At 41.4% G+C, this 19,912-nt stretch overlaps 1 protein-coding gene across 1 annotated transcript in view; it reads left to right on the top strand.

The window, feature by feature from the left end:
- LOC103256177 overlaps positions 1–19,912 on the top strand; it is a gene marked incomplete at its 3' end in the record, with an annotated part of 78,297 nt that overhangs the window by 34,774 nt on the left and 23,611 nt on the right. Inside the window, exon 2 of the mRNA XM_021710448.1 lies at positions 16,025–16,323. Within this exon, the coding sequence (XP_021566123.1) occupies positions 16,025–16,323 (299 nt within the window). The remainder of the gene's footprint in view (positions 1–16,024; positions 16,324–19,912) is intronic.

Below are 19,912 nucleotides of genomic sequence, written 5' to 3'. Positions count from 1 at the left end.
CAGGCGGGTCTCGAGCCTGCGGGCTCAGGCAATCCACTCACTTCAGCCTCCCAAAGGTGCAGGATTACAGGCTGAGCCACCGAGCCCGGCAGATTTTCTTTCCTGAGGTATCTTTGCCATGTTGTAGGGGCATCTGGAGAGCATTTGCCAATACATTTAAGCAGCCTGATTCAACTATGCACCGAAAGGGGTAGCTTGGGGCAACCAATGACACTTGAGATTAATTAATTCTTTCAATGGAGGCTGGGCACAGTGGCTCACACCTGTAGCCCCAGAACGCTGGGAGCTGAGGTGGGAGGCCTGCTTGAGTCCAGGAGTTCAAGACCAGCCTGGGCAACATAGTGAGACCTCATTCGCACACACAAAAAATCAAAGAATTAGCCGGATGTGGTGGTATGTACCTGTAGTCTCGACTGTTCAGGAAGATGAGACAGAAGGCTTGCCTGAGTCCAGGAGGTTGAGGCTGTGGTGAGCCCTGATGGTGCCACTGTATTCCATCCTGGATGACAGAGACTCTGACTCAAAATATATATATGAGGGGAGACCCCCAAAAAATAGAATAATTTTTTTGGAGGGCGAGCCTCTTGTAGCACAGGCTTTCTCCACTAGGTAGTTGTTCTAGGAACCCATTGGCATCAGTATATCAGTTAGCATTGTTGTGAGAGGCTGTGTTCAGTGAATTTTTTTGGAGATTCTTTCAGTGCGTTTGTCCATTTTGTGATGGGTCCTGCATGAGTGCACCTGTTCACACCACACTGAGTATTCAGCAGTTTTTGACCCAAAATGGCATGATCCCCTTGCCCCACCCTCCCTATTCACATGATCCTGCATAAGTGACTTTTTTTATTTCTCTGGATGGAAAAAAGTCCTCAAAGGGAAACATTTTGCTGATGTGGAAGAGGCAATACAAAAAATGGCAGAAGTACTAAAAGGCATCAAAATTGACAAGTCCAATAACTGTTTGGAGCAGCAGGAAAAGTGTCTTAATAGGTGTATTGCATCAAATAGAGAGTACTTTGAAGGTGCCTGAAGTTTAAACACGTAAGAATAGGTCGGGAATGGTGGCTCGTGCCTATAATCCCAGCACTTTGGGAGGCAGAGGTGAGAGGACTGCCTGAATCCAGGGGCTTGAGACCAGCACGGGCAACATGGCGAGACCTTGTCTCTACAATAAATCAAATATTTGCCAGGCATGGTGGCATGCACCTGTAGTTCCAGTTGCTTGGAAGGCTGAAGTAGAAAGATCGTCTGAGCGCAGCAGGTTGAGGCTGTGGTAGCCGTGAGCATGCCGCTGTACTCCAGCCTTGATGACAGAGTGAGACTGTGACTCAGAAACAATCAATCAAGCAAACAAAACCCATGTAAGAATAAATACAATTTTTTACAAATAAATTCTGGGTTTTTTGGGTCCCCCCAGATAAATAGATAGGTAAGACAAACGAACACCACTCAATGGGCTTTACTTTAAGGTTCCTACTTAGTTTCCCACTTTGGGTTTCTTTCCTTTTCACTGTCAGGTTACAGACTTCTTGGACTTGACAATTATGCCTGGTGACTCCAGCCTCAGACCCTTGGCTCTTCTTCAATGACTTTGCCTCAGATCTGTTCTACCAGATCTTTCTTTGTATTTTCCCAGGTATTAAATTTAAAAGTTGACATAGCAAGCCTAGTTGCTATTCTTTGAAGGCCTTCTTATAAGGTTTCTCCTTGGCTGGCACCTGGTAGCTTTGATTAGGAAAGATTCTTACCATGCTAACGAATAAAACTGGCTTCACTGTACCTAAACTGTTTGTACAAACAATTGGTTTAGGCTGAACACCTGCTTTCCTTCTGGGAGTCTGGAAGTTGGTGATGGGTAGAGGGTGCTTATATTACCAGCCCCCAGTAAAAATCCTGGGGTGCTGAGTCTATAATGAACTTCTCTGGTAGAAATTTTTGCACATGTGTCATCACAATTCATTGCTGAGGAATTAAGCATGTGACTCCATTGAGACAGGATAGTTAAAAGCTTGTGCTTGGTTTCCTCTGGACTTTGCCCTGTGCTTTTGCCTTTGTTAATTTTGCTTTGTATTCTTTCACTGTGATAAACCATATCCATAATTATGACTCTATGCTGGCTCATAAGTCCTCCTTAGCAAATAACTAAACCTTGAGGTGCCATCAAGTAATATACAGAACTCACTGGAGGATGACTTGAATATAATTTTTGGTTTGGTTGTCTCTCTTAAAGAGCTAAGAATGGGAACCCCTGGATACATCAAGCATTATAGAGCGTGGTTGGGAGACCCAAGTACTAAAGCTGAGGCTAATCGTGTATGGAAAACTGGCACATGATATAGACTTGTCAAAAGACACCTGTTACGAAAGGTTACATAAGATATACTCAGGAGCAAAAGTGAAGGAAGACCAAGAAAGGCTGGAGGCTTCAGCATGGCAGAAAGACATACAAATCAGAGACAAGACCTTCCTTAAACAGAGGTCAAGGCCATATCCCAAAAAGGGGAGAGAGAGGCAAGGGCTAGTCTTGGCTCAGTCACATCAGCTGAGGAGGTTAAAACCAGGAAATATGCTGAAAAACAAACTAGAATCAGCATAAGGACAGACTCTTATTTATTTATTGAAGAATCAGGGTCTCTCTCTGTTTCCCACTGGAGTATAGTGGCATGATCATGGCTCACTGTAACCTCAAACTCCCGGACTCAAGCGTTCTACTCTTCTCTGCCTCCTGAGTGGTTGAGATTACAAGTGTGAGCCATGGTGCCCATCTCCAGGATACTGTTCTTGATAAATCTACAGTCAGGAATCATTTTAGGAAAAAAAATTCACAAATAGAAAGAATATAAAAAGGATAGAGTGACTGAGAAGTATTTTCATTATTCTACCCTAGAAATGCAAATTGTTTGTATATAGATGGGATAGATTAGGTTTAGCACTGAATATTTTTTGTGTGCCAAATAGTAAAAAAATAACAACTTTAAACACTGCTGCCGGGCTCGGTGGCTCAGCCTGTAATCCCACGCCTTTGGGAGGCTGAGGTGAGTGGATTGCCTGAGCCCGCGGGTTCGAGACCCGCCTGGGCAGCAAGACCTCAACTCTACAATAAATAAAAAAAAAAAAAAATCAGCTGGGCGTGGTAGCGCATGCCTGTAATTCCGGCTACTTGGAAGGCTGAGGTGGAAGAATCGTTGGAGCCCAGCAGGTCGAGGCTGCGGTGCCTGGGAGCGGCCACTGCACTCCCGTCTGGGTGACAGAGTGAGACTCCAACTAAAAAAAAAAAAAGGCCTGCTATGTCTCATTAGTTTTGCTTTCTAAAGGAAACCAGAGTTTAAATTCCCAATGGAAATACTACCCTTGATTTTTTGAAATATAACATAATGGTTATAAGCATGGACTTTGGAATCTGATGACTGTTTTTGAGTTCTAGTCCTAGTTACTAGCTATGTGATCATGGACAAGTTAATAACCTCTATATGCCCTAATTGTCTTATCTTCAAATGCAAATAATAATTATCATTTCCTCATAGGATTGCTGAAAGAGCTACCTGAATTAGGCCATGTAAAGAACTCATGAATTACCTGGCATATAGTATATGCTCAAAAAATAGTAGACATCATCATTATTATTATTACTATTATATTATTATTATAAGACATTATTCCTGTGCTCTTAGAAAGTGAATTCATAGGAGGTTGTAAATCCTTAGGGTTATAATGATATTCACTGATAACCTGTAAATATGGCAAAATAGAATATTCACTGAAAGTATAGCTATAAGAGTAAATAAAAGGAATCATATGAAAGATAGCTTGAAGCCCTAGAAAATGTTAATGTGGCCAGTTTGAAGTTCTTATCATATCTTAAGAATGTATCAGTCGGAAAAAGTGGTTGTTCAACCGTGGAAGGACGGAACAGTAGCTCCAGGACTTTGGCTTTTATGATCTAGTTAGAAAAGTATTGGAGAACCTGATAAAATGCTGTCAAGTATTCAATTTATTCAAGACGGCATGAAAAAGATCCAATAGTCTACTACCACCATCATATTTTATCACCAAAAAAATAATAAACAGCATATTCTTAGAACAAAGACAGCCCTTCCCAGAAAGTCTAATCCAGGGAAATATTTTTTTATTTTGCCCCAAACAGGTGAAAACTTCCTTAAAGACAATCAACACTTTCTGGACTAGCCCTAAGAAAAGTCACAGAGGGGATGGATGTGGTGGCTCATGCCTGTAATCCCAGCACTTTGAGTGGCTGAGGCAGGAGGATTCATTGAGTCCAGGAGTTCAAGACCAGCCTAGGCAACATAGTGAAATTTCATCTCTACAAAAAAAACAAAAAAAAATAGAAATATTATCCAGGTGTGGTGGCATGCACCTACATTCTCAGCTACTCGGTAGGCTGAGGTGAGAGGATTGCCTGAGTCTAGGAGATGAAGGCCGTGGTGAGACATGTTTGTGCTACTGCACTTCAGTCTAAGTGACAAAGTGAGACTCTGACTCAAAAAAAAAAAAAAAAAAAAAAAAGAAAAGAAGAAAGAAAGTCCTAGAGGCAAACACTTACAGTGGCCATTATCCAATGAAAAGGAAATCAAACCTCTAAATATGACCTATTCCTGGTTCCAGTTGAAACTCCATTTCTAATGTGAAGATAAACATGGGATATTTAGACACTGATTTATGTAATTCCTGTTACTATGGTCACAAAAGTGGCAGGGCATTCACCAGATATTTGATTTGTCTGTCTCCTCTTGTTTTGGTTTTGTACTCATGAAGCAACCATCTAATTCCAATCTAGTCTGCCTACAGGGAGAGAATGAGTTGAGCACATGAACTTTAAAAATTTCTGGCAAATCCCTGAAATGACTTCTGAGCATAGCTTAGCTCCCCATGTCACATCATAAAAGAGAGACTGAAAAATGTTCTGCTCAGTGTCATGCCCTGTGACTAAAAATATATACAACACCTTGATTTATTTGAATAATTAATTGGTCTCAACTTATGAATGATCCCTGTGAAATGTTTCTTGACCTCACTATTATGTGAAGAATAATAAGAAACCTGCCTTTTCTTCTGTCCAATTAGAGGTAACCTCTAACTGAAATCTGTGTCAATCATTCTCTTGCTTAAAAAAGATAGCTTGGCCAACTATGGTGGTTCACACTTGTTATCCCAGCACTTTGGGAGGTGAAGGTGGGAGGATTGCTTGAGCCTAGGAGTTTGAGACCAGCCTGGGCAACATAGCAAGACCTTATCTCTACAAAAATAAAAAAAATAAGCCAAGCATAGTCATGCCTGTAGTCCCAGCTACTCAGGAGGCTGAGGCAGAAGAATCACCTGAGCCCAGCAGGTTGAGGCTGTGGGGAGCTGTGATGGTGCCACTACACTCCAACTTGGGTGACAGAGTGAGACTCCAACTCAAAAAAAAAAAAAAATTGTACTACATGTGTATATATTCAAAAAATAAAATGCTTTTTGTTCTCCCTGTTTTGAGCACTATGTAAGTGCATTTATTCTTTTGTGACCACTCAACATTGCTTTGTCTACTGGTCCCTTTTTGCTAACAATTCCATCTTCAATTCTTTTTTTCTCCTCTTACATTTTACTATAAACAATCAGTAAGAATCATGCTCCTCCTTTGGCAATGCTTAGCCATCTCTTCAGCTAAATATCCAATTTTATTCCTCGCAAGTTCTACCTTTCACAAAACACTACAACCTGAACACAACTCAGCCAGCGTGTTTGCCACATGTATAATCTAAATGAGGAAGCATTTTTTAAAGATCTAAAACAAAATAAAGAGAAATGCTTTCAGGGATTGTTCAGTTGTAACCCTACAATTACCTTCTATCAGTCTACCTCTTTCAACCTCAGTCTTTCTCCCAACCTTTTCCCTTAGCATTTAAACATACTCAAATCTCTTGCTCTTTAAAATGAAAACAAAAATCTCCCTTGAATTTGCTTGTTTTCTAATTTTTCTGTTGCAGCACAGGCCAAGTTTCTTGAAAAAATGGGCAAGATTCATGGTCTTCATTTCTCAGTCTCTCTTCAACCTGTTGTGATCTGGCCCCATCATTTCACTGAACCTGCTCTTCCTTATTAAATTCAACAATAATTCTTAGTTGTAAAAGCCTATACAGACCTTCCTTGCTTATCTTATCAATTACCTGATAGTAACCAGCACTGTGAAATATTCCTTCCTTGCTGCCTTCTCTTGCTTCAACTTCTCTGGCAACATTTTGTCCTTGTTCTCCTTTGCCATAGACCCTCTTCATAAATTAATTCTTCTGCCTCCTTAGGGGTGTTCTTGGAGGTTTTATAAGCAACCATTTTCTCTTCTCATCTTAGAAATGTTCCCATCTACATTCATGACCTGAATTATCAACGATTAGCCCATGACTCCCAAATGTTTGTCTCTAACTCAAACTCTCCATATGGCCAGCTGCCCCTGAACATGTCCACTTCCAACTCAATATCACCTCGTTCCCTGTCTTGGGAAATGGCACTTTCATCTATCTAGTCGCCCAAGCCAAAAGCCTGGGCATCTACCTAGATTACTCCTCCTTCAAGACTTCAAGACTTCTTCAACTCCTGGAAGTAACTGATAATAGCAATTTTGCCCCCTATATATCTCTCATACCTGTCTCTTTCTTTCTGCATGTACTGTCATTACAAGCATTATCTATCTATCTATCTATCTATCTATCTATCTATCTATCTATCTATCTATCTAGTTGGAGTTTCACTCTGTCACCCAGGCTGGAGTGCAGTGGAATGCTCATGGCCACCACATCCTTGACCTGCTGGACTCAGGCGATCCTTCTTCTTCAACCTTTCAAGTAGCTGGAACTACAGGCTCGCACTACCATGCCTGACTTTTTTTTTTTTTTTAATTGTAGAGATGAAGTCTCACCAAGTTGCCCAGGCTGGTCTCAAACCCCTGAGCTCAGGCAATCCTCTTGCCTCGGCCTCCCAAAGTGCTGGGATTACAAGCTTGAGCTACTGCGCCCTGCCAGAATCTAAAAATCATTTCTTTACAAAGTTAAGTGGATTGAAAGCTCACAACTAGCATTTTAAAAAACATTTTAGTGAGACTTTAAAATAATTTTTTTACTTTAATTTTTTTACTACTTTGTTTAGTTCACTGTTCTTTTTATATCTGGTGGTCTTATTTATTATAGACTTTTTTTTTTTTTAGTGGGAGTCTTACTCTGTCACTCAGGCTGGAGTGCAGTGGCATATTTATGGCCACCACAGCCTCGACCTGCTGGGCTCAGGCAATCCTTCTGCCTCAGGCTTCCAAGCAGCTGGAACCACAGGTGTGTGCTACCATGCACTGCTAATTTTGATTTACTGTAGAGCCAAGGTCTCGCTATGTTGTACAGGCTGGTCTCGAACCCCTGGGCTCAGGCAATCCTCTTGCCTCCACCTCTGAAAGTGCTAGGATTATAGGCTTGAGTCACTGTGCCCGGCTGCAAGCATGATTTATTCTTGAACATCTCCTGGGTCTTAGATAGTTTTACCACCTATAGCAGTGGCTCTCAGTACTTGCTGTACAGCAGAATCACCTGTCAAAATTAAAAATAAATTCAAATGACCTCAGAAATTATTTTTGGGTAGGGACTGGGCTTTCATATTCTTAAAAAGTTCTGACGTGCATTGAGAATTACAAACCACTGCGTTATGATCTGTTCAGATGAACTGGGCCAGGTGAAGAAATAACCTGGCCAGGAAATATCAGGTGACCCAAGGCTACCCAAATCATGAGCCTCTGGTAATTATACCTTCAAAAAACCCAAATAATAGCAAAACCACATATTTCAGCTACTTTTTATTATAATCAACATTTGGGACGTTGAACAAAGTTGACCCACTGCTTCCTCAATCACAAACCAGTAGGTTATGGAAACTTATGAGGTCAGCATTGGAGACTGCCTGACTTGCTCAAAGTCATTCTGATTCCAAGTTTTAAGAGCACTATAGTACATTTTGGGGATGAGGTTTTACCTGGAGCTGCCAGTTTAAAAGCCTGCTTAAAGTGATGTCTGTGGATTAATTTGCTTAGTCACTGTCTGAGGTTGACAGCCATTTTTGTTATCCTATAGTTCTTCATCGTCTTTTGGGTTAAAAAAACCTCTCAAAAACAATGCGTCTCTTTTCCTCATCCCCTAGGCTCAAGCCATTTGGTTTGAGTGAAAATGGCCTCAGCTTAGCTACAGAGTAGGCCCTTATTCCAATGCTTTGGCTTATTCCATTGTTTTGGCCATAGTAAATTGATTCAGAAATAAGCTAGAATCCGATGAAAATTAGAGTTTCTGTAAGGAAGAAAGTTTCCCCTCTCTTCCTTAACAAGATCTTATCCAGCCCAAGATGTTTCAGAATGAAACTACAAGTGGCACAGCTGTTGGTAACTGCTGGGGGAGCAACTACAGCAGTTCTTGAAGCTTGAAGTCAACACTATGGCAGGCAGAATGGAGACACAGAGAGAACACGTCTCTCCTAAAGCCAGGACTACATTGGACTTTTCAGTAATGGAGACTAATGCCTCTGTTTTCTTTTTGCTCTCTCTTTTTTTCCTGAGTTAGGATCTTGCTCTGTTGCCCAGGTTGGAGTGCAGTGGTGTAATCATAGCTCACGGCAGCCTTGAGCTCCTGGTCCCAAGCAATCCTCTTACCTCAGCCTCCCAAGTAGCTGGGGCTAATTTTTTTACTTTTTGTAGAGATGGGGTCTTACTATGTTGCCCATGCTGGTCTCTAGTTCCTGACCTCTAGTGATCCTTCTGCCTTGGCCTTCCAATGTGCTGGGATTACAAGCATGAGCCACACTGCAGCGATGTCTGGCCTACCTTTTATCTCTTTAAGCAAGTTAAAAATTTAGAATCACTTGTTCTGTGGTATGTGCATTCACCAAAATTCATGTGTTGGAGACGTACTCTCCAATACAACAGTGTTGGGATGTGGGTGCTTTTGGTCTCTGCTCTTATGAATGGATTAATGTCATTGTTAAAGGGCTTTTGGAAATTGGTTGATCCTCTTTCACTCTTCTGCCCTGTGAGGACACAGCAAGAAGGCACACAGAGGATGCTGGCACCTTAATCTTGGACTTCTAAGACTCCAGAACTGTTAGAAATAAATTTCTATTTCTTGTGAATTATCTAGTCTGTGGTATTCTGTTGTAGCAGTACAAGACAAACTGAAACAACTTCTGATATACAGACTGAACTTTATTAGAATTAAAATAGTCATAATTTATATACAGCACTTTCTAATATTGTTAATTCTTCCAATAACATTAAGGAACAGCAAAAAGTAATCATGATTCTGAGTTTTTCCTTTCTCAGAGGCAATGAAAATTCAGGTCTATGCTTGAGGAAGAAAATTATCAAGATGAAATGTAATGGGGATTTTTGTAAATTTATAACACCTTTAAGCTGTAGACATCATTAAAAGAGGTAAGACCACTGTTGTTATTATCATGTTATATTACAAAGTATGTAATATGCTGCTAGATAATATTTATGAGCATTATCATGTTTAGATATGTTTTGTAAAATGGAAACAAAGGAATATAATTAATTAATTTGATTCAGTGTTTATGTTGAATATGCATATTGAAGACCATGTAATAATTAAAATAACTAGGAATATAAAAATTGATTGTATAATCACAAATATTGGCAGAATCAGCAGATATTTATTGTATGGTAATTAAATGTATTCAATAATCTTTTATAATCTATATTGACAAGGCTAGATCATTGTTGACCATCACAGTCAAAGACTATTTATTTTCCAGATAAATATGAAACTGTAAAACACATAATATTAGATGTGCTTGTTACTACTATGGTATCATTGCTTCTAGGCCCTCAGATGACAGTGCAAAGAAATGTGTATATACTAACCTGTGTATAGTTACATATTGATAAATATTTCTATATGTAACCATCTGTATCTATATTAAAAGGTAAGCATGAGTTCATACTGATGTCTAAGTTAATTAATGTAAATACATATAATGATATGTTCTTAGATATGCTCTCAACTTAGAATGCAATTCAATTACCAGTGTTTTGTGCTCCAAAACATTTTTGAAACTGCCTAGAGAAAAGGCTTGGCATGGCTAACAAAATCCATATGGCTAAATGACTAAGTCCTGGCCAGTGGTAAGGGTGACTATAGGATGGGATTTATAGGAAGGCTTCTGAAAATGAGAATAGTTGACTGGCACATCCCTTTCCTTTACCTTTCTTCCCTGTTTCTTTCCTCTTGGCTGGGACCCAGACAAGATGGCTAGACCACTGGCAACCATTTGGGATCATGAAGTAATCATGAGACTAGAAAACAGTGTTAGATAGTAAAACAAAATAAGAAGTCTGGATTTTTGATCACTCAGAGCTATCATACTGGCCCTGGTATGCCAACATCCAGACTTCTTTTATTTTAGATTAGAAAATATAGTTTATTTAAAAGTAAATTAGAGAGAGAGAGAAAGAAAGAGAAGATTCACCTCCCCAAGGTAGGGAAGGGGTCCAAAGCCAGGAAACATGGCCTGGCCATAGCTCAGAGAGCTCATGGCCACACCATATCTTAGCAAGGCAATGGCCCAGACTTCTTTTGTGCAAAGAAAAAGCAAATTGCTACCATTTGAACTTACTGTTTTATTAAGCAAAATGTTATGCTAACTGGTAGTTTTTGAAAGTAACTTTAGATATAGCTTCTTTTTTTAAAATTTTTTTGAGAAAGCAGGATTTATTTTATTTTAATTAATTAATTAATTAATTAACTATTTTTTTGAGTTGGAGTCTCACTCTGTTGCCCAGACTGGAGTGCAGTGGGACGTTCCCCGCCACTACAGCCTCGACCTGCTGGGCTCCAGCGATCCTTCAGCCTCAGCCTTCCAAGTAGCTGGAATTACCATGCCTAGCTAGTTTTTGATTTATTGTAGAGACGAGGTCTCGCCAAGTTGCCCAGCTTGGTCTTATTCCGCGGGCACAAGCAATCCACTTGCCTCAGCCTCCCAAAGTGCTGGGATTACAGGCTGAGCTACTGAGCCCAGCCCAGATATTGTTTCTTAACTGACTGAATTATTTTCATGACTGCTTATATAAGAAAAAGACTTCGTGGGGGAGGTCATTCTGAGTAGAGTTCTAAAAGGTGAAGAGTACAGAAGAGATGTTAGAATGTGTGAAAAAGGAAAAAGTAAAGGAAGGAAAGAAGAAAAAAAGAGAGAACCTGAGGAACTCAGAGTGATCTGGGCAAAGGAGAAAGTACCATCTTATCAGGAGGTGAGTGAGTAATATCTTGGGAACAAGTGTGAAAATGATTAGATAATGTGGATCTTGTTGGGAAATTCTTTTTTCTCTTCTTCCCAGGCTCTGACCACAGGAATGTTAGATCTTTTTTATTATCACATCACAGCCCCTGAGCTTTGTAGTTTTTCTTTTTTCTTTTTTTTTTTTTTTTTTGAGTTGGAGTCTCACTCTGTCGCCCAGATTGGAGTGCAGTGGCACGCTCCCAGCCACCACAACCTCAACCTGCTGGGCTCTGGCGATCTTTCCGCCTCACCCTTCCAATTAGCCGGAACTACAGGCACGCACTACCACGCCTGGCTAATTTTTGATTTACTGTAGAGACGAGGCCTTGCCAAGTTGCCCAGGCTGGTCTCAAACCCATGGGCTCAGGCAATCCACTTGCCTCAGCCTCCCAAAGTGCTGGGATTACAGGCTGAGCCACCGAGCCAGGCCATAGTTTTTCTTTCTAATCCCAGTTTATTTTCTCTCCGTTGTTTACATTGGGTAATTTCCATTGTTCTATTTTCTAGTTCACTAACTCTTTTCTCCATTCTGCTGTTGAGCTCATTAAGTTTTCAATGTTCATTTCTTGCATTTTTCAATTCTAAAATTTTCATTTATTTCTTTTTTATATTTTATATTTATTTACTGAGAAGAGTCTTTCATTTATTTCAAGCATGTTTTAATTGCTCATTGAAATGTTTTTCTGATGGCTACTTTCAAATCGTTGTCAGATAATTTTAATTGTCATCTTGGTGTTGGTATCTATTGATGGTCTTTTGTCATTCAACTTGAGATCTTCCTGGCTTTTGGTCTTATGAGTGATTTCTGACTGAAATCTGAATGTTTGGGTATTATGACACTCTGGATCTTACTTAAACCTTCTATATTAACTGGCCTTTCCTGACACTGCTGTGGCAGGGATTTGTAATTTCCTAGTGATGGTAGAAGTCTAGGTTCCCTATTTTGCTTCTATTGACACCAAGGGCAGGGAGCTTCTCAGTTTTGCTAGAGAAGAGTGGGAGTTCAAGCCACTCTAGGCTTCCACTGATAATTCCTTAGCTGACAGGGGTTGGAATGCCTCATTCCTGCTCCTGGTGTGACCTCCACTGATGCCATAGGGCAGTGGCTCTAACCTTTTTGGCATCAGGGACAGGTTTCATGGAAGACAATTTTTTCTCGGATGGTGAGGGGAGTGGTTTTGGGATGATTCAAGTGAATAACATTTATTGTACACTTTACTTCTGAAATAATTATACAACTCACCATTTAAAAAAAAAGAGGTGTGGATGGAAGTGGTAAATAAAATAATTGGCAGGCCATACCTAGACTAAAATAAATGTCGTGTTTTGTCTTAAAGCCTGCCACCAGGGGCAGCTGTACAATTGAAGCATATCAACTCACTTCCACTCACTGTAGAGTTTTGATATGTCTGCAAACAATTGATTTATTATGGTCTCCGTGCAGTCACACCTCACTGCTAATGCGAACCTGTAATTTGCAGTCACTCCCTAGTATTAGCATCACTGCCTCAGCTCCCCCTCAGATCATCAGACATCAGATTCTCATAAGGAGCATGCAACCTAGATCCCTCACATACATAGTTCACAATAGGGTTTATGCTCCTATGAGAATCTAATGCCTCTGCTGATCTGACAGCAGGCAGAGCCCAGGTGGCAATGTTAGTGATGAGGAGCGGTTGTAAATACAGATGAAACTTTCTGTGGTCTGGGGCTTGGGGAACCCTGCCACAGAAAGAAAGGGTGACCTCCTTACTTCTGGGCCGTAAGTGGTGAAAGTTCTGATTCTCCAGTAGGCCTCCTCAAGACACCACCCCAGCAGGGAAAGGGAGGGGCACCTCATTACTGTAAAGTAGGAGTGGAAATCCACACTTGATATGTGGTCTCCGGAGACACTGAGGGTATGGAGAGGCAAGTGCATGTAGGGGTGCTTGTTATTGCACAATGTTGAAGATGAAAGCTCCAGCTTTCTACTAGTCTTTTCTCTGACATCACCTTGAAGGGGTTGAAGAGTAGGGGGAGTAGGGTGTTAGGATATTGAAGTGTCTCATCACAGCTTGGAGAATAGGAATTCCAGGCTCCCCATTTGGTCTTTGCTTTGTGGGAATGAGGCCACAGTTTGTGTGTGTGTGTGAGTGTGTGAGTGTGTGAGTGTGTGTGTGTGTGTGTGTGTGTGTGTGTGTGTGTGTGCCCACATTTGAGTGGTTATCTTCTAGATGTTTTCTGTTTTGTTAGGCTACCACTTTCTGGTGAGAGAAAACTGTCTTTTATTGGGACATTCTTTTTTTTTTTTTGGTCTATGCCTCTTGCATTTTGGGGTTTCTGGTGTTTGGCTTCACTAACCTATTTTAGGATATATAAGGCTAAATAAAAACCCAAGGAACTTTACCACTGTGTTCCTCTCTGGAATCCCTAACCAGCATGACTTCTCTCTACTTTTCAGTCTTTTGTTTGTTTTATATATCATGTGAGAGGTTTTAGTTGTACTTAGTGGAAGAAATAGAAAAAATATATCTATTACATCTTCCTAGAAGCGGAAGTCACAGGCTACTATAAGACTTTGAAACAATTTCAAACAAAAATATGTGGCTAAGATTTAGGGAGAAGCTGCAGTATCTTTCAAATAAAGTATCAGGAGGGCAGTCAAATAAAGAAAACTATCCACAGACAGTAACTACCTTTGCTAATACAATAATATTTACATACATTTTCAAATAGTAAGAATTACTTGGCGCGTGTCTGTAGTACTAGATGCCTGGAAGGCTGAAGTGGAAGGATCGCTTGAGCCCAGCAGGTTGAGGCTGTGGTGACCGCAAGTATGGCTGCACTCTAGCTTGGGCGATAGAGTGAGATGCCAACTCAAAAAAAAAAAAAAAAAAAGAATTACAAAAAAAAAAAAAAAAAATCACAGTTCTTATAAGAAATCTATAAAAAATCCTTAATTTACAAATCAATATAAGGCTTCTGGGAGGAGACATTAGTCTACATGATGTAGAAATGTGGAAACATTGTGACTTATCCTCTAGTTACCGTTGAACAAAAAGGATCATACTTTCAATACCACTCTGTTTTCAAAGTCATCACCATCATTAAAATAAAAAAGTTAAGGCCTCATGCCCAGCTTTAGTTCTGCCTGCTCTTTCTGAGTTTCTTCCCTTTTCTCCGTTGCTGGTCCTAGGAGAACACTATTCACAGGAGGCAGCCTTTTGTAAACACTCATTTTTACGAAAAGAGCCCTATAAACAACCTAAAGAAGCAAAAACAGTAGCTTACAATAAAAATGGCAAAAGCAATCTGATTGGATATAGAATCTCAAAAGAGATAAAAATTCAGCTGTTGTCCTGTGTTGTAAATAGCTCTGCTATGTATTATAGATTGACATAGTTGAAAGGCTGACTGCTTTTTAGTAGTTAATTATAGAAACCTGTAGGGCCACATTTATTGGTTGCAGGTTTATTCCAGCTAAAACTCAAAGAAACCAAGAGTAATAGATAGGAAAAACTCTAGAAACCAATGAAGACTTCTATTAGGGGTGGGGACCCAAATCTAGGAGATTGTCCAGTTGCTGAAATGAGTGTTTCCTACTTCTCTCTTGTCCTTGCCTTCTTTTTAGTTGGTGTAGGGTAGAATTTGGGGGTGAAGGAGAGACTGCCAAATAAGGGAATTGTTTTCCTACCAATTACAGATGGAAGACAATGCACTTTGTACTGGTTCTTGGAAACACGGCCACAATCATGAGAGAACCCATTTGGAAATTGTCCAATTCCTTTGCTTTCCCTTCAACCGTTTTAAACTCCATGGGTGACTGGTTGGAGGTTAAAAAAAAAAAGGTCAAAGTTAAATCTGTTGATTCTGCTTCTTAGATTAAAATGCTGGATGAGTACAGCCCTTGGCAATCATGAATAAATAAAATGAATTTGGGTGGCAGGTGGTGGATACCACCCTATTTCTCTAGCTACTCCTTACTTAGTCTCTTTTGTACTAACTTTCTCCAAAGGCTGAAAGTCTAGCTTTGGCGTGCTCATGTTTCTCAACCTTTTGGTGGAATCAGTGGGGATGGGAAGACCTGCAATGATCTTCAACTGGTTCAGAGACTCAAATATGTACACTGAGCACCGACAGAAGAATGACTACATGCCTGTCTAACACACACACACATATACACTACTTTCCTGATTTTAATTTATCTTTAGTTTTTGCTTACAAAATGGATTTAGGCTGTAGAATTTTCAAACATTATTGAAATATGTCTTGGAATAGAAAGTGCAAGTTCCTAGTAATTCTACCCTTCAAAGTAATATGACCAACATGTTTTCCTACTGTTTTTAAGTTTATTGAGAAACTGTCGGGTTAAATAAAATCAAATGAACTAAAAAGTTATCACACACGGTAGATTTCTACGATTGGTTTTTAAGCTGCGAGTCAGTTTTGCCCTTTATTGCATGGAGGAAACAGGCAGTTACAGCCTCGGAAGAGCGATTTTGGGGCGGGTGGGGCAGCTGCTCCGAAGAGGTGATAGGGAGCGACAGCCACCGATCCCCACACACCCTCCGGTTTGGTAAACAAGGAGACACCCGCCCGCAGGCTGTAAGAGGAGGGAGCTAGGGGGCGGGGCTGGGGAACCCAGAGGTAGCGGCTCAAGGAGGTCTCTTATTGGTGCTTCGCGTAGCCGCGGATCTAGGAATTCTGATTGGTCTGCTTCCTTGTCCTTAAGGGGATTGACGGGCCCTGTCCCGTCGAGCACCTCCTCTTGGTGCGGCGCTCCTCCTCTCAGCCAATGAGCGCCCGCCCCGAGCAGCGAGAGCGCGCGCGCGCGGTCCCACGCCGCGGCCGAGCCCGCCCGTCAAGCTGCACACGCTCGCAGTGGGTGGGCCAGCTGGGAGGCTGCGGAGGTCACCGCGGGGAGGCGGGGCGGGGGCAGCATGGCAGCCTCCTTACGGCTCCGAGGAGCCGCCTCCGGCCTCTGGTACTGGAGCCGCCGGCTGCGGCCGGCAGCCGCCAGCTTTGCAGTGGGTAAGGACTTCGCGCCTCCTCCCCTTGTTCTTCCTCTGGCCGCCCGCTTCCCGTGCCCAGGCGGCTGAAAAGGTCTTTTCGCGGGAGGCGCTGCGGTTGGGTTGGGGCTTAAAAACCAAAATTTTCGTTGGTCCCCCAAAGGCCTGGCCTCTTCTGCCGCCGCCACTCAGCGCCGATAGTACTACACCCTGCCTTCTTCCTCCTCCTCCCCCGCTCCAGATGAACTGGTTCAGCGTCCTTTTCGAGACCTGGAAAAGGGAGGAGTATTTGGGTCCGGGGCATGCTTCTTTGGAGTTGAGGCCCCGAGGACATTTGGATAACCCAGCTCCAGGGCCAACCCCGCACTCATCCCGCCGACCCCTGACCTTGTAGCGTCCCGGGGTGCACCCTGGGTGGGCACACTCGGGCACCAGGGCCTGATTTATGTTTAACCACCTTAATCTGGTGGAATGGCCTTACACAAGTGGTGTCTGTACAAGCCGGCCAATAAATAAATGGCTCAGCAAGGTTTGAGTCACCCTTGACCAGCAAGGCGGGCTGCTGCTTCTGTAACTGTGCTACTTAAAATTGTCTGTCAAATTATTAACCAAAACGCTGAACGTCTTCAAGATTGTGGGCAGAACCCATCCTGCCTTCCTCGCATACCGTGGTAAGTTATGAAAACTAACCGTGGACCTTGGGAAGAGGCGGTTTTTAGAGCTAGGTCAACGAAGATTTAATGCATTCTTGGGAAGAAGCGGTTTTTAGAGAAGGTCAACGGAGATCTAATGCATTCTTTCACTTTTCACACGAGGAACCTGAGGCCCCTTGGATAAGTGAATTAAGATATCCCCCCCAACAGGATCTCGAAAGTAGTTCTTGATTCTTCCTAAGTCCTACGCTTTCACTGCACCAGGACTCCTCTTTAATTGGAAAATTGTTTCATTTGTGGAGGTGCTGCCATTGTAGTCCTGTCAGAATTTGAGTTTTAGCAATACACCGTTTAGCAAGATCATACGCAGGATTAACAAAAAAAACTTGGTATTCGTTTTTCTAATCTTTGCTTAAAAAAGAGGGTTGGGAATTGAGTTTGTGACAGTTCCCTGTTCTCCTCAGAACGGCCTATGAATTTCCTTTCAGATTTGAGAAGGGCAAAGTTTCCATGTGATACAAGAGAGCAGAATCACAGTAACAAGATACAGATTCATAGAATACACCAAACTTGCGTGTAACTCCTATTTGAGCTACATATATTGAGCTACAAAAAATGCCTCCCAACTTGGAGATACTTAAAAAATAATCAGTCACTTTTTCACAGTACTAAAGGTAGCACCAGTTTTCACATGAATGAACAATCCTTTCCATTTTGATTAGCCAAGGAAGACATATTTGTTGTTAAGTGGTTTTACAAGGTGTTCTAATGATATTTTGATGAACCCTTGATGTACCTTTTAGAGTTATGAAAGTTCTTTTATGGTAGAAGAGTCTGAGACCTAAGACTTACCTGTATAAACCGGGACAGCCTATCTCACAATGCTGATTAGATTACTTTGGCATATAATCTTGTCCTTTGGGCCAGAGATCTTGAAAGGTATAGATTTATGATAAATTTTAAATAGTTCTTTTGTGATGAAGTGGTTAAAACACTTCAGCAATTGTTTTTGTTCTGTGCAGTTGTTTTAAATAAACATGTAAGTTTCTGTTAATTTTAATTTACTACAAAAGTGTTAACTTTTTTGACATTGGAGTTTTGAAGAATAGAAGAAAATCTGCATGCAAGTTTGAAGTCCAGAGACTTTCAGAAAGAGAATCATGTTCAAATATAATGACATTATCTAGTTTTCTGAATCTGTGGGATATTTGTCTTCATTGTATGTTCAAGATGTTTATATCATATGGGTGGTAATAAGGATTCATATAATTTATTTACTATTTTAAAAAATTGAAATCTAAAAGTTGCCAGTTCGGACATCTTAATTTTAAAATATTGAAAGCATCAAAGAGGAAATAGAAATAAGATATTAAACTATACATGTACTACTATTTTATAGCTCATTTAATAAAAGTAAATTTTGTATTTTATTTTAAAAAGTAATTAAGTTTAGCTTCAGACCTCTGTACAGAGAAAAAATCTACAGTGTCTACAGTTGTGACTGACCAACATGTACATGGAAAAATAATTCATATCAGATCATTCTTTTTCTTTTTTTTAGTCGAGGTCTTATTCTGTCATCCAGGCTGGAGTGCAGTGGCACGATCATGGCTCACTTCAGCCTCAAAATCCTGGGTTAAAGTGATCCTCCCTCAGCCCCCAGAGTAGCTGGAACTTATAGGTGTGCACCACCATGCCAGGCTAGTGTTTTTTGATTCTTTATAGAGATGAGGTCTTGTTATGTTGGTCTCAGACTCCTGGGCTCAAGCAGTACTCCTGCCTTGGCCTTCTAAAGTGTTGGGATTATAGATGTGAGCCACTGGGCCTGTCCGATACCATGTCATCTTAAAGTGACTACCTGATCCAAGATAGAATGGGAAATTAACCAGCATCATATATAGAAATAGGGATACAATTTTTCAAGCTATTGACCCTTTTTAGTATTATGAAATCTGCTTTTAAAAAAGCGTAACAAGCTGGGTGCGATGGCTCAAGCCTGTAATCCCATCACTTTGGGAGGTGGAGGTGAGAGGATTGCCTGAGTCCAGGGTTAGAGACCAGCCTGGACAACTTGGCAAGATCTCGTCTCTACAATAAATCAAAACATTAGCCGGGTGTGGTGGCATGCGCCTGTAGTTACAGCTACTTGCAAGGCCAAGGTGGAAGGATTGCCTGAACCCAGCAGGGCGAGGCTGCGGTGGCTGTGAGCATACCTCTGCACTCCAGCCTGGCGACAGTGAGACTTCAACTCAGTAAAAATCCAGAACAGGCTGGGCTTGGTGGCTCAGCCTGTAATCCCAGCACTTTGGGAGGCTGAGGCGAGTGGATTGCCTGAGCCCGCGCTTTCGAGATCTATCCAGGCAACTTGGCAAGACCTCATCTCTACAATAAATCAAAAAATTAGCCGGGCGTGGTAGTGCACGCCTGTAGTTCTAGCTACTTGGAAGGCTGAGGCGGAAGTATCGCTGGAGTCCAGCAGGTCAAGGCTGCGGTGGCTGGGAGCATGCCCCTGCACTCCAGTCTGGGCAACAGAGTGAGACTCCAACTCAAAAAAAAAAAACCAAAAAAAACTAAAACAAACCCAACACCCGCCCCCCAAAGCAGCAGCATAACTTGTTGCATAAATCAAATATAAAATGGCATTTCCCCCCCTCAAATTAGCTCCTCGGGTTGCATGGAAGTTCTGAAAAGCTACACATGATTCTGGGACTAAAAGTTGATTTTAAACTTGTGAAATTACATAAGGAGAATATTTTTTACTAAAATAACTTGACCTAACCCATAAAAGCCTTTATAGAGTAAACCATCACTCTTAGTTTAGTAACTCTTAGCAGTAAAGCAAACAGAATGCTTATGGCATAATATTAATGTGATAAAGTTGGACACACAGCCGGGCTTGGTGGCTCAGCCTGTAATCCTAGCACTTTGGGAGGCCAAGGCGAGTGGATTGCCTGAGCC

The sequence above is a fragment of the Carlito syrichta genome, unplaced genomic scaffold (genome assembly GCF_000164805.1).
Source record: "Carlito syrichta isolate Samal-C Ts95f unplaced genomic scaffold, Tarsius_syrichta-2.0.1 Scaffold288996, whole genome shotgun sequence".
NCBI lineage: Eukaryota > Metazoa > Chordata > Mammalia > Primates > Tarsiidae > Carlito > Carlito syrichta.
Note: the sequence above shows the minus strand (reverse complement) of the source record. Positions and strands in the feature narration are given on the sequence as shown.